The sequence below is a fragment of the Salvelinus fontinalis genome, chromosome 3 (assembly GCF_029448725.1).
Source record: "Salvelinus fontinalis isolate EN_2023a chromosome 3, ASM2944872v1, whole genome shotgun sequence".
Lineage (NCBI taxonomy): Eukaryota > Metazoa > Chordata > Actinopteri > Salmoniformes > Salmonidae > Salvelinus > Salvelinus fontinalis.
The window spans coordinates 65,449,338-65,464,337 of record NC_074667.1 but is presented as its reverse complement, the minus strand read 5'-3'; the positions used below and the strand labels follow the sequence as shown (position 1 = coordinate 65,464,337).

The 15,000-nt window shown below is 46.1% G+C and overlaps 1 protein-coding gene across 1 annotated transcript in view; it reads right to left on the bottom strand.

The window, feature by feature from the left end:
- Nucleotides 1–15,000, bottom strand: part of stab1 (stabilin 1) — a 174,734-nt gene that overhangs the window by 57,975 nt on the left and 101,759 nt on the right. Inside the window, exons 42-44 of the mRNA XM_055917813.1 lie at nt 11,490–11,615; nt 9,962–10,035; nt 7,616–7,687 (exon numbers count right to left, since the gene is read on the bottom strand). Of these exons, the coding sequence (XP_055773788.1) occupies nt 7,616–7,687; nt 9,962–10,035; nt 11,490–11,615 (272 nt within the window). The remainder of the gene's footprint in view (nt 1–7,615; nt 7,688–9,961; nt 10,036–11,489; nt 11,616–15,000) is intronic.

Here is a 15,000-nt window from a genome sequence, read left to right as displayed (position 1 = left end):
GTGTAGTGTTGGCTGACTACACAGTTGTCTTTGCTATCTTTGATTTGTATTTGTTCGATCTTAGCTAGCTACTTAGCTGGCTCCATAGCCGTCTTTGTATCGGTGATACTTGTGTAGTTATCAAGGTTCGCTGAGGTTCGCTAGCCAGGTATTCTCGCCCTAACGTAACGTAACGTAGTCAACCCTGCTAACTAGCCAGCTAGCCACCGATTAGCAGCACGGTAGAAACGATTACATTACAACGGAACGACTTGACTTGTGTAGTGTTAGCTAGCTACATAGTTTTCTTTGCTATCTTTTTATCTAAGATAATTGTGTAGCTTTGAGTAATTATCGGTTAGCTAGCCAGCTATTTTTCGCCTGCCGCGCTGCCGTCCTCCTACCTAGCCAACACTGCTAGCTAGCCAACTTCTACCGAATAGCAGCACTGTAGAAACTTACACTACAACGGGACGACTTGATTAGCGTAGTGTTAGCTAGTTGTCTTTGCTGTCCTTGTATCCATGATAATTGTGTAGTTTAGAGAAATTTAGTGAAATTGTCGAGGTTACCTAGCCAGCTTCACTTTCAACAACGTAGCCACTGCTAGCCAGGCTACTTCACCAGCCAGCAGTACTATATCATTTTAGTCAATAAGATCTTGTATTTTATTTTTATTTTTTTGCAACGTAAGCTTAACTTTCTGAACATTCGAGACGTGTAGCCCACTTGTCATTCTAATCTCCATTGCATTAGCGTAGCCTCTTCTGTAGCCTGTCAACCATGTGTCTGTCTATCCCTGTTCTCTCCTCTCTGCACAGACCATACAAACGCTTCACACCGCGTGGCCGCGCCCACCCTAACCTGGTGGTCCCAGCCCGCACGACCCACGTGGAGTTCCAGGTCTCCGGTGGCCTCTGGAACTGCCGATCTGCGGCCAACAAGGCAGAGCTCATCTCAGCCTATGCGTCCCTCCAGTCCCTCGACTTCCTGGCACTGACGGAAACATGGCTCACCACAGATAACACTGCTACTCCTACTGCTCTCTCTTCGTCTGCCCATGTGTTCTCGCACACCCCGAGACCTTCTGGTCAGCGGGGTGGTGGCACCGGGATCCTCATCTCTCCCAAGTGGTCATTCTCTCTTTCTCCCCTTACCCATCTGTCTATCGCCTCCTTTGAATTCCATGCTGTCACAGTTACCAGCCCTTTCAAGCTTAACATCCTTATCATTTATCGCCCTCCAGGTTCCCTTGGAGAGTTCATCAATGAGCTTGATGCCTTGATAAGCTCCTTTCCTGAGGACGGCTCACCTCTCACAGTTCTGGGTGACTTTAACCTCCCCATGTCTACCTTTGACTCATTCCTCTCTGCCTCCTTCTTCCCACTCCTCTCCTCTTTTGACCTCACCCTCTCACCTTCCCCCCCTACTCACAAGGCTGGCAATACGCTTGACCTCATCTTTACTAGATGCTGTTCTTCCACTAACCTCATTGCAACTCCCCTCCAAGTCTCCGACCACTACCTTGTATCCTTTTCCCTCTCGCTCTCATCCAACACTTCCCACACTGCCCCTACTCGGATGGTATCGCGCCGTCCCAACCTCCGCTCTCTCTCCCCCGCTACTCTCTCCTCTTCCATCCTATCATCTCTTCCCTCTGCCCAAACCTTCTCCAACCTATCTCCTGATTCTGCCTCCTCAACCCTCCTCTCCTCCCTTTCTGCATCCTTTGACTCTCTATGTCCCCTATCCTCCAGGCCGGCTCGGTCCTCCCCTCCCGCTCCGTGGCTCGACGACTCATTGCGAGCTCACAGAACAGGGCTCCGGGCAGCCGAGCGGAAATGGAGGAAAACTCGCCTCCCTGCGGACCTGGCATCCTTTCACTCCCTCCTCTCTACATTTTCCTCTTCTGTCTCTGCTGCTAAAGCCACTTTCTACCACTCTAAATTCCAAGCATCTGCCTCTAACCCTAGGAAGCTCTTTGCCACCTTCTCCTCCCTCCTGAATCCTCCTCCCCCTCCCCCCCCCCCTCCTCCCTCTCTGCAGACGACTTCGTCAACCATTTTGAAAAGAAGGTCGACGACATCCGATCCTCGTTTGCTAAGTCAAACGACACCGCTGGTTCTGCTCACACTGCCCAACCCTGTGCTTTGACCTCTTTCTCCCCTCTCTCTCCAGATGAAATCTCGCGTCTTGTGACGGCCGGCCGCCCAACAACCTGCCCGCTTGACCCTATCCCCTCCTCTCTCCTCCAGACCATTTCCGGAGACCTTCTACCTTACCTCACCTCGCTCATCAACTCATCCTTGACCGCTGGCTACGTCCCTTCCGTCTTCAAGAGAGCGAGAGTTGCACCCCTTCTGAAAAAACCTACACTCGATCCCTCCGATGTCAACAACTACAGACCAGTATCCCTTCTTTCTTTTCTCTCCAAAACTCTTGAACGTGCCGTCCTTGGCCAGCTCTCCTGCTATCTCTCTCAGAATGACCTTCTTGATCCAAATCAGTCAGGTTTCAAGACTAGTCACTCAACTGAGACTGCTCTTCTCTGTATCACGGAGGCGCTCCGCACTGCTAAAGCTAACTCTCTCTCCTCTGCTCTCATCCTTCTAGACCTATCGGCTGCCTTCGATACTGTGAACCATCAGATCCTCCTCTCCACCCTCTCCGAGTTGGGCATCTCCGGCGCGGCCCACGCTTGGATTGCGTCCTACCTGACAGGTCGCTCCTACCAGGTGGCGTGGCGAGAATCTGTCTCCTCACCACGCGCTCTCACCACTGGTGTCCCCCAGGGCTCTGTTCTAGGCCCTCTCCTATTCTCGCTATACACCAAGTCACTTGGCTCTGTCATAACCTCACATGGTCTCTCCTATCATTGCTATGCAGACGACACACAATTAATCTTCTCCTTTCCCCCTTCTGATGACCAGGTGGCGAATCGCATCTCTGCATGTCTGGCAGACATATCAGTGTGGATGACGGATCACCACCTCAAGCTGAACCTCGGCAAGACGGAGCTGCTCTTCCTCCCGGGGAAGGACTGTCCGTTCCATGATCTCGCCATCACGGTTGACAACTCCATTGTGTCCTCCTCCCAGAGCGCTAAGAACCTTGGCGTGATCCTGGACAACACCCTGTCGTTCTCCACCAACATCAAGGCGGTGGCCCGTTCCTGTAGGTTCATGCTCTACAACATCCGCAGAGTACGACCCTGCCTCACACAGGAAGCGGCGCAGGTCCTAATCCAGGCACTTGTCATCTCCCGTCTGGATTACTGCAACTCGCTGTTGGCTGGGCTCCCTGCCTGTGCCATTAAACCCCTACAACTCATCCAGAACGCCGCAGCCCGGCTGGTGTTCAACCTTCCCAAGTTCTCTCACGTCACCCCGCTCCTCCGCTCTCTCCACTGGCTTCCAGTTGAAGCTCGCATCCGCTACAAGACCATGGTGCTTGCCTACGGAGCTGTGAGGGGAACGGCACCTCAGTACCTTCAGGCTCTGATCAGGCCCTACACCCAAACAAGGGCACTGCGTTCATCCACCTCTGGCCTGCTCGCCTCCCTACCACTGAGGAAGTACAGTTCCCGCTCAGCCCAGTCAAAACTGTTCGCTGCTCTGGCACCCCAATGGTGGAACAAACTCCCTCACGACGCCAGGACAGCGGAGTCAATCACCACCTTCCGGAGACACCTGAAACCCCACCTCTTCAAGGAATACCTAGGATAAAGCAATCCTTCTGCCCCCCCCCCCCCTTAAAAGATCTAGATGCACTATTGTAAAGTGGCTGTTCCACTGGATGTCATAAGGTGAATGCACCAATTTGTAAGTCGCTCTGGATAAGAGCGTCTGCTAAATGACTTAAATGTAAATGTAAATGTATGTCACGTAGTGGTCAGTATGTCACGTATTTAACACACTGGTCAGTATGTCACGTATATACACACTGGTCAGTATGTCACGTATATAACACAGTGGTCAGTATGTCACGTATATAACACACTGGTCAGTATGTCACGTATTTAACACACTGGTCAGTATGTCACATAGTGGTCAGTATGTCACGTATTTAACACACTGGTCAGTATGTCACATAGTGGTCAGTATGTCACGTATTTAACACACCGGTCAGTATGTCACGTATATAACACACTGGTCAGTATGTCACGTATATAACACACCGGTCAGTATGTCACGTATTTAACACACTGGTCAGTATGTCACGTATTTAACACACTGGTCAGTATGTCACGTATTTAACACACTGGTCAGTATGTCACGTATTTAACACACTGGTCAGTATGTCACGTAGTGGTCAGTATGTCACGTATTTAACACACTGGTCAGTATGTCACGTATATAACACACCGGTCAGTATGTCACGTATTTAACACACTGGTCAGTATGTCACGTATATAACACACTGGTCAGTATGTCACGTATATAACACACTGGTCAGTATGTCACGTATTTAACACACCGGTCAGTATGTCATGTATTTAACACACTGGTCAGTATGTCATGTATATAACACACTGGTCAGTATGTCACGTATTTAACACACTGGTCAGTATGTCACGTATATAACACACTGGTCAGTATGTCACGTATTTAACACACTGGTCAGTATGTCACGTATTTAACACACTGGTCAGTATGTCATGTATATAACACACTGGTCAGTATGTCACGTATTTAACACACTGGTCAGTATGTCACGTATTTAACACACTGGTCAGTATGTCATGTATATACACACTGGTCAGTATGTCACGTATTTAACACACTGGTCAGTATGTCATGTATATACACACTGGTCAGTATGTCACGTATATAACACACTGGTCAGTATGTCATGTATATACACACTGGTCAGTATGTCATGTATATACACACTGGTCAGTATGTCACGTATATAACACACTGGTCAGTATGTCATGTATATACACACTGGTCAGTATGTCACGTATTTAACACACTGGTCAGTATGTCATGTATATAACACACTGGTCAGTATGTCACGTATTTAACACACTGGTCAGTATGTCATGTATATACACACTGGTCAGTATGTCACGTATTTAACACACTGGTCAGTATGTCATGTATATACACACTGGTCAGTATGTCACGTATATAACACACTGGTCAGTATGTCACGTATTTAACACACTGGTCAGTATGTCACGTATTTAACACACTGGTCAGTATGTCATGTATATAACACACTGGTCAGTATGTCACGTATTTAACACACTGGTCAGTATGTCACGTATTTAACACACTGGTCAGTATGTCATGTATATACACACTGGTCAGTATGTCACGTATTTAACACACTGGTCAGTATGTCATGTATATACACACTGGTCAGTATGTCACGTATATAACACACTGGTCAGTATGTCATGTATATACACACTGGTCAGTATGTCATGTATATACACACTGGTCAGTATGTCACGTATATAACACACTGGTCAGTATGTCATGTATATACACACTGGTCAGTATGTCACGTATTTAACACACTGGTCAGTATGTCATGTATATAACACACTGGTCAGTATGTCACGTATTTAACACACTGGTCAGTATGTCATGTATATACACACTGGTCAGTATGTCACGTATTTAACACACTGGTCAGTATGTCATGTATATACACACTGGTCAGTATGTCACGTATATAACACACTGGTCAGTATGTCATGTATATAACACACTGGTCAGTATGTCATGTATATACACACTGGTCAGTATGTCACGTATATAACACACTGGTCAGTATGTCATGTATTTAACACACTGGTCAGTATGTCACGTATTTAACACACCGGTCAGTATGTCATGTATTTAACACACTGGTCAGTATGTCACGTAGTGGTCAGTATGTCACGTATTTAACACACTGGTCAGTATGTCACGTATTTAACACAGTGGTCAGTATGTCACATAGTGGTCAGTATGTCACATAGTGGTCAGTATGTCACGTATTTAACACACCGGTCAGTATGTCACGTAGTGGTCAGTATGTCACGTATTTAACACACTGGTCAGTATGTCACGTATATACACACTGGTCAGTATGTCACGTATTTAACACACTGGTCAGTATGTCACGTATATACACACTGGTCAGTATGTCACGTATTTAACACACTGGTCAGTATGTCACGTATATAACACACCGGTCAAGGTGAATCACCTCCAGTATGTCACGTATTTAACACGCTGGGTGTATATTTAATCCAAGTCTGATCTGATTAAAATGCCACCCTATTCCCTATATAGTGCACCTATGGGCCCCTAGTAGTGCACCTATGGGCCCCTAGTAGTGCACCTATGGGCCCCTAGTAGTGCACCTATGGGCCCCTAGTAGTGCACCTATGGGCCCCTAGTAGTGCACCTATGGGCCCCTAGTAGTGCACCTATGGGCCCCTAGTAGTGCACCTATAGGCCCCTAGTAGTGCACCTATGGGCCCCTAGTAGTGCACCTATGGGCCCCTAGTAGTGCACCTATGGGCCCCTAGTAGTGCACCTATGGGCCCCTAGTAGTGCACCTATGGGCCCCTAGTAGTGCTCCTATGGGCCCCTAGTAGTGCACCTATGTGCCCCTAGTAGTGCACCTATGGGCCCCTAGTAGTGCACCTATGGGCCCCTAGTAGTGCACCTATGGGCCCCTAGTAGTGCACCTATGGGCCCCTAGTAGTGCACCTATGGGCCCCTAGTAGTGCACCTATGGGCCCCTAGTAGTGCTCCTATGGGCCCCTAGTAGTGCACCTATGTGCCCCTAGTAGTGCACCTATGGGCCCCTAGTAGTGCACCTATGGGCCCCTAGTAGTGCACCTATGGGCCCCTAGTAGTGCACCTATGGGCCCCTAGTAGTGCACCTATGGGCCCCTAGTAGTGCACCTATGGGCCCCTAGTAGTGCTCCTATGGGCCCCTAGTAGTGCACCTATGTGCCCCTAGTAGTGCACCTATGGGCCCCTAGTAGTGCACCTATGGGCCCCTAGTAGTGCACCTATGGGCCCCTAGTAGTGCACCTATGGGCCCCTAGTAGTGCACCTATGGGCCCCTAGTAGTGCACCTATGTGCCCCTAGTAGTGCACCTATGGGCCCCTAGTAGTGCACCTATGGGCCCCTAGTAGTGCACCTATGGGCCCCTAGTAGTGCACCTATGGGCCCCTAGTAGTGCACCTATGGGCCCCTAGTAGTGCACCTATGGGCCCCTAGTAGTGCTCCTATGGGCCCCTAGTAGTGCACCTATGGGCCCCTAGTAGTGCACCTATGGGCCCCTAGTAGTGCACCTATGGGCCCCTAGTAGTGCACCTATGGGCCCCTAGTAGTGCACCTATGGGCCCCTAGTAGTGCACCTATGGGCCCCTAGTAGTGCACCTATGGGCCCCTAGTAGTGCACCCTATAGGCCCCTAGTAGTGCACCTATGGGCCCCTAGTAGTGCACCTATGGGCCCCTAGTAGTGCACCCTATAGGCCCCTAGTAGTGCACCTATGGGCCCCTAGTAGTGCACCTATGGGCCCCTAGTAGTGCACCTATGGGCCCCTAGTAGTGCACCCTATAGGGAATAGGGCGGCATTTGGGATGCACATGGTGGTACTACAATGCTCCGGTACTCACAATCCGACAGGGGTTGAACGGGAAGCAGAAATGTCCATTCCCAGAGTAGCCAGATAAACAGTTACACGCAACCTGAAACAGGATGGAACACTTAGTTACTCATGTAACTAAACTAAACAAAAGGAAGAAGAATAAGGAATGATAGTAAAAGAAGCTTTAGAACATCTTATTAAATTCAATTTTGGCCAAAAAAGGAAAACTCAGCTCCATCATTCATTAAATCAGATGGCCCCATTCATCACAAAGCCTACTGATATTGATGAATACTTTAATTATGTTTTCATTGGCAAGATTAGCAAAACTAGGCATGACATGCCAGCAACAAATTTTGAACCTACACATCCATGTATAACTGACCAAATTATGAAAGACAAGCATTGTAAATTTGAATACCGCAAAGTGAGTATGGAAGAGGTGAAACAAGTATTGTTTTCTATCAACAATGACAATCCATCTGGGTCTGGCAACCTGGACGTAAAATGACTGAGAATGATAGCAGACAATATTGCCACTCCTATTGGCCATCTCTTCAATCTAAGCCTACAGGGAAGCTGTCTAAAGGGAAGCAATCTAAGCCTGGAAGGAAGCTGTCACGCGGAATGACGCTGGAGAGACGAAGCAGGTACGGGGAGTAAACATTTAATAAATAACTGGCATAGACGAGACAGGAACAGCGTCAGAAACAAATACAAAGACAAAAACAATACAATGCAGCAGCGGGGAACAGAGCTGGGGAACTGACAAATATAGGGGAAGAAGTAAACAGGTGATGAATGAGTCCAGGTGAGTCCAATATCGCTGATACGCTTGACGAGGGAAGGCAGGTGTTAGTGATGGATGGCAGGAGCGTGTGATGCAGGGTAATCTGGCGCCCTCAAGCGCCAGGAGAAGGGAAGAGCGGGAGCACACGTGACAGAAGCAAAAGTCATTCCGCTACTGTAGAATAGTAAAGCCCCCTTTACCAATCAGCCTGTTACCAACCCTTAGTAAACTTTTGGAAACAAATGTGTTTGACCAGATACAATTCTATTTCACAGTAAACAAATTATCTTTCAGCACCCTTACAGGGAAGAGCACACAACATGTAGAGCACTTATACAAATGACTGATGATTGACTGTAACAAATTGTTAATTAGAAGATTGTTGGAGCTGTTTTGTTAGACTTTATGAAGCATAATCTGCTACTGGAAAAACCCACGTGTTATGGTTTTAAACCCCCTGCTATATTGTGGATAAAGAGTTACCTATCTAACAACACAGATGGTGTTCTTTAATGGAAGCCTCTCCTCAACATAATCCAGGTAGAGTCAGGCATTCCCCAGGGCAGCTGTCTAGGCCCCTTACTTTTTTCAATCTTTACTATTGACATGCCACTGGCTCTGAGTAAAGCCTGTGTGTCTATGTATGCGGATGATTCAACACTATAGATGTCAGCTACTACAGCGAGTTAAATCATTGCAACACTTAACAAAGAGCTGCAGTCAGTTTCAGAATGGGTGGCAAGTAATAAGTACAAAAAAATTCCAAAACTAAAATAATTGTATTTGTGACAAATTATTCACTCAATTCTAAACCTCAACTAAATCTTGTAATGAGTAACGTGGAAATTGAGCAAATTGAGAAGACTTGCTTGTTGCACCCTGGATTGTAAAACTGTCATGGTCAAAACAGATTGATGAAACAGTAGCTAAGAGGGGGAGAGGTCTGTCCATAATAAAGTGGTGCTCTGCTTTCTGAACATCGTTAACAAGAAAGCTAGTCCTACAAGCCCTAGTTTTGTCACACCTGTACTACCACAGATAGTACAACGAGCCAGATATTTCACCAGTTATATAAATGCCAAGCATCCGGTTGGCGTTTTCACTCGCTACCAAATATGGTGTTGAGAGGAAGCCCAGTGGCCGGCAGTGGGAGAAGATGGAGCGAGATCGGTTTTGGCTGACATTCTGCACATTTTCTCATCAATGAAACAGTTGATGTCCATACAGTTTTTTCTGTTTACAAAACTAGAATCTGTAACAAACAGAGTGGACTGCATTTTTGTAGACTTTACACTTCGCCAAAGTTTCTACAAATTGCGTTGTTTAGACGGAGTGCAAAGGGGAATTAAGTTACTTCACAGAGTAGGCGTTCCCATATGCAAATAAATTCTAGAATGCGCCAATAGGATCTTACTAGCTCTACCTGCCAAGGAGTTGCTAGTAGTGTTGCAGGGTATCGCAGGTTATTGCAGTGTCTGTGTCCCCAATGGCACCTTATTCCATACCTAGTCCACTACTGGTCAAAAGTAGTGCATTAAATAGGGAATAGGGTAGCATTTGACACTCGCACAAGTGTAATCTTACCCGGTTTGGTCCTGTTTTGATGCACTCTGCAGTACTGGAACATCCACCGTTGTTAACCAAACAGCCGTCTATCTCTGCAAAAAACACAACATCATATTGTCCCTTTTTAGATCAGCCGTTCCTTTCTAAATCACAGTCAAAAGCTCGATGACCACCATATCTTGCCTGTTAAATTCAGAGTCAAGGTTATCAGTAAATGTAACAGATTATGGCCTATTATTATTATAAACAATTTGCATTGTCAAAAGTAAAAATTCTTATAATACCGTTAATACTCCCAACTGTTATACTTTTTTGAAGAAAACAAATATTTACAAAATTAAGAAAATCTCTATTAAAAATAAGTAAATCAAATTGTAAACCACCTGCAGTACAGGACCACAGGTTGAAAACGAATGTTCTAGAGGCAAGGGATTTGTTAGTTTGTATTTCATTTATTCATCCTTTATATAACCATTCCCATTGAATGTTTTGAAGTGGTTAGTAATGGGATGCATTCTAAATGGCACCCCGTTCCCTATAAAGTGCACTACTTTTGACCAGAGCCCAATAGGGAATAGTGTTCCATTTGGGATGTAGCCATTGTTAAAGGGCTGATGGTGGAGTTCCATATGGGACGTAGCCAAGGTTAAAGGGCTGATGGTAGAGTTCCATATGGGACGTAGCCATGGTTAAAGGGCTGATGGTAGAGTTCCATATGGGACGTAGCCATGGTTAAAGGGCTGATGGTAGAGTTCCATATGGGACGTAGCCATGGTTAAAGGGCTGATGGTAGAGTTCCATATGGGACGTAGCCATGGTTAAAGGGCTGATGGTAGAGTTCCATATGGCACGTAGCCATGGTTAAAGGGCTGATGGTAGAGTTCCATTTGGAACGTAGCCATGGTTAAAGGGCTGATGGTAGAGTTCCATATGGGACGTAGCCATGGTTAAAGGGCTGATGGTAGAGTTCCATATGGGACGTAGCCATGGTTAAAGGGCTGATGGTAGAGTTCCATATGGCACGTAGCCATGGTTAAAGGGCTGATGGTAGAGTTCCATATGGGACGTAGCCATGGTTAAAGGGCTGATGGTAGAGTTCCATATGGGACGTAGCCATGGTTAAAGGGCTGATGGTAGAGTTCCATATGGGACGTAGCCATGGTTAAAGTACTATTTGAAATCTTTTGCTTTTGGTCTAGTCTGCTTAGAGTACCAGATGGGCAGGGTTTGCAGTTTTGGGACCATTCTATTGGCCCATTAAGCCAGACAAGCTCAACTAAGCCCAGATCAATTATAGTCTTTTAACCTGAGACACAGTGCTGTTGATATGGTTGTAAATATTTGTAATTGGTGCTACTGTTGTTGTGTTTAATTGCATTGAGTCTAAAGTGGCAGTCTTTGCCCACGTGTCATTTTGCTGACTAAGTTTCGGGCTTTACTGTGTTTTTGTCCTCCATAATGTTTTATGTTGTCTCCGGCTGGAACAGCAGACTACTACTGTTGATGATCTAATGAATTAAATCACTCAATCAATCACACGCCATACCTAGACACCAAACCCCGTCTCCAGTGTATCCTTCTGGACAGGTGCAGGTCCTCTCCCCAGGTAACGTCTTGGTGCAGTTGGCAATCTGAGCGCAGCCTCCGTTCCCAGTGGCACACAGGTTCACCTCTACGGAACATTAGTTTACCTGTTTAGTTTACCAGTTTAGTTTACCAGATTAGCTTACCAGATTAGTTGACCAGTTTAGTTGACCCTACAGTGACCGCACGTACATACCCCAACCAGAAGCCATCGATTACAGGCAACATCCACACTGAGCTAAAGGGTAGAGCTGCCGCTTTCAAGGAGCGGGACACTAACCCGGACGCTTATAATAAATCCCACTATGCCCTCAGGAGAACCATCAAACAGGCACAACGTCAATACAGGACTAAGATGGAATCCTACTAAACCGGCTCTGGCGCTCGTCGGATGTTTCAGGGCTTGCAAACTATTACAGACCACAAAGGAAAGCACAGCCGCGACCTGCCCAGTGACACGATCATACCAGATGAGCTAAATTACTTCTATGCACGCTTCGAGGTAAGCAACACTGAAGCATGCACGAGAGCACCAGCTGTTCCGGACGACTGTGTGATTATGCTCTCCGTAGCTGAAGTGAGTAAGACCTTTAAACAGGTCAACATTCACAAGGCCGCAGGGCCAGATGGAGTACCAGGACGTGTACTCCGAGTATGTCCTTGACCGAGTCTGTAATACCAACATGTTTCAAGCAGACCACCATAGTCCCTGTGCCCAAGAACACCAAGGTAACCTGCTAAATGACTACTGATCTGTAGCACTCACATTTGTAGCCATGAAGTGCTTTGAAAGGCTGGTCACGGCTCACATAAACGCCATCAGCCCAGAAACCCTAGACCCACTCCAATTTGCATACCGCACCAACAGATCCACTGATGATGCGATCTTTATTGCATTCCACACTCCCTTTCCCACTTACGTGAGAATGCGTTCAACACCATAGTGCCCTCAAAGCTCCTCACTAAGCTAAGGACGCTGGGACTAAACACCTCCCTCTGCAACTGGATCCTGGACTTCCTGATGGGCCGCTCCCAGGTGGTGAGGGTAGGTAATAACACATCTGCCACACTGATCCTCAACAAGGGGCTCCTCAGAGTTGCGTCCCCACCTGTACTCCTTGTTCACTCACGACTGCGTGGCCAAGCACGACTCCAACACCATCATTAAATTTGCCGACGACATAACGGTGGTAGGCCTGAACACTGACAACGATGAGACAGCCTACAGGGAGGAGGTCAGAGACCTGGCAGTGTGGTGCCAGGAAAACAACTGCACCCTCAACGTGACTACAGAAAAAGGAGGACCGAGCACACCTGCATTCTCATCGCCTGGGCTGTAGTGGAGCAGGTTCAGAGCTTCAGGTTCCTTGGTGTCCACATCACCAACAAACTATCATGGTCCAAACACACCAAGACAGTCGTGAAGAGGGCATGGCAATGCCTATTCCACCTCAAGAGACTGAAAAGATTTGGCATGGGTCCTCAGATCCTCAAAGAAGTTCTACAGCTGCCCCATCGAGAGCATCCTGTCTGGTTGCATCACCGCCTGGTATGGCAACTGCTCGGCTTCCGACCACAAGGTGCTACAGAGGATAGTGCTTACGGCCCACTACATCACTGGGGCCAAGCTTCCAGTCTTCCAGGACCACTATACCAGGCGGTGTCAGAGGAAGGCCTGCTCTTTTCATGACATAGACTGGACCAAGTGAATCCAGGTGATGATCCCTTAGTGATGTCACCTACACTTCAATCAGTGTAGATGAAGGGGAGGAGACGGGTTAACGCAATACTGGGAAGGAGTTCTTAATGGTTTGTACACTCAGTTTATAATAATATTTAAGATATACAGTAAATAACAGAGTCATAGCCAGAAATAATCCTCCCGTTTTAGGTGACCAAAAGTATTGGAACAAAATCATGTGTATATTTGTATATGCCTACGGAAAGTATTCACATCCCTTTACTATTTACACATGTTATTGTATTACAGCCTGAATTTAACCTTTTCTCAATAGGGGGTGCTATTTTCACTTTGTAAAAATTTCGTTCCCAAATTAAACGGCCTCGTACTCAATTTTTGCTCGTACAATATGCATATTATTATTACTATTGGATAGAAAACACTCTCTAGTTTCTAAAACCGTTTGAATTATATCTGTGAGTAAAACAGAACTCAAGTTGGAGCAAACTTCCTGTGAGGAAGTGAGAAATCTGAAATAAGGCAGGCTGTTCTACTATTTACACATGTTATTGTATTACAGCCTGAATTTAGCATTGATGAAATTGAGATGTTTTGTCACTGGTGTACAACACGCAATACCACATCATGTCAAGCAGAACTATGTACTTCAATTTTTCCCCCCACAAATTAATATAAAAAATTTAAGCTGAGTATTCAAGTGTTCAACACCTTCGTTAAATAAGTTCAGGAGTGAAAATAGGCTTAACAAGTCACATAAGTTGCAAGTCACTCTGGGGGCAATAATCCCCGCAGGAGGCCTTGTGCCTTTCGGTAGGCCATCATTGTAAATAAGAATTTGTTCTTAACTGACTTGCCTAGTTAAATAAAGGTTAAATACAAAGAAATAAAACATTAAAATAATTTTTCATGGACTCACACTGTGTGCAATAAATTATTTTTGAATGACACGGTCACGCCGTGACCACAGATATCTCTGTTTTTCTTATATTTTGGTTAGGTCAGGGTGTGACTAGGGTGGGTACGCTAGTTTGTATGTCTAGGGGTGTTGTATGTCTAGGGGTTTTGTATGTCTATGTTGGCCTGATATGGTTCCCAATCAGAGACAGCTGTTTATCGTTGTCTCTGATTGGGGATCATATTTAGGTAGCCATTTTCCCTTTTGTGTTTGTGAGATCTTGTTCTATGTTTAGCTGCCTGTCTGCACTATTCGTATAGCGTCACGTTTCGTACGTTGCTGTTTATTGTTGTTTGTTTCAGTGAGTTTCTATTTATTAAATGTATTCTGCGCCTTGGTCTTTACGACGATCGTGACAGACACCTCATCTCTGTACCCCACACATATAATTATCTGTAAGGTCTTTCAGTCAAGCAGTGAATTTCAAACACAGATTCAACCACAAAGACCAGGGAGGTATTCCAATACCTCGCAAAGAAGGGCACCTATTGGTAGATGGGGTGAAAATACAAAAATAACTGAAATTGAATATCCCTTTGCACTTTGGTAAAGTAATTAATTACACTTTGGATGGTGTGTCAGTACACCCAGTCACTTCAAAGATACAGGCGTCCTTCCTAACTCAGTGGCCAGAGAGGAAGGAAACCGCTCAGGGATTTCACCAAGAGGCCAATGGTGACTTTAAAACAGTTACAGAGTTTGATGGCTGTGATAGGAGAAAGCTGAGGATGGATCAACAACATTGTAGTTACTCCACAATACTAACCTAAATGACAGAGTGAAAAGAAGGAAGCCTGTACAGAATTTAAAATATTT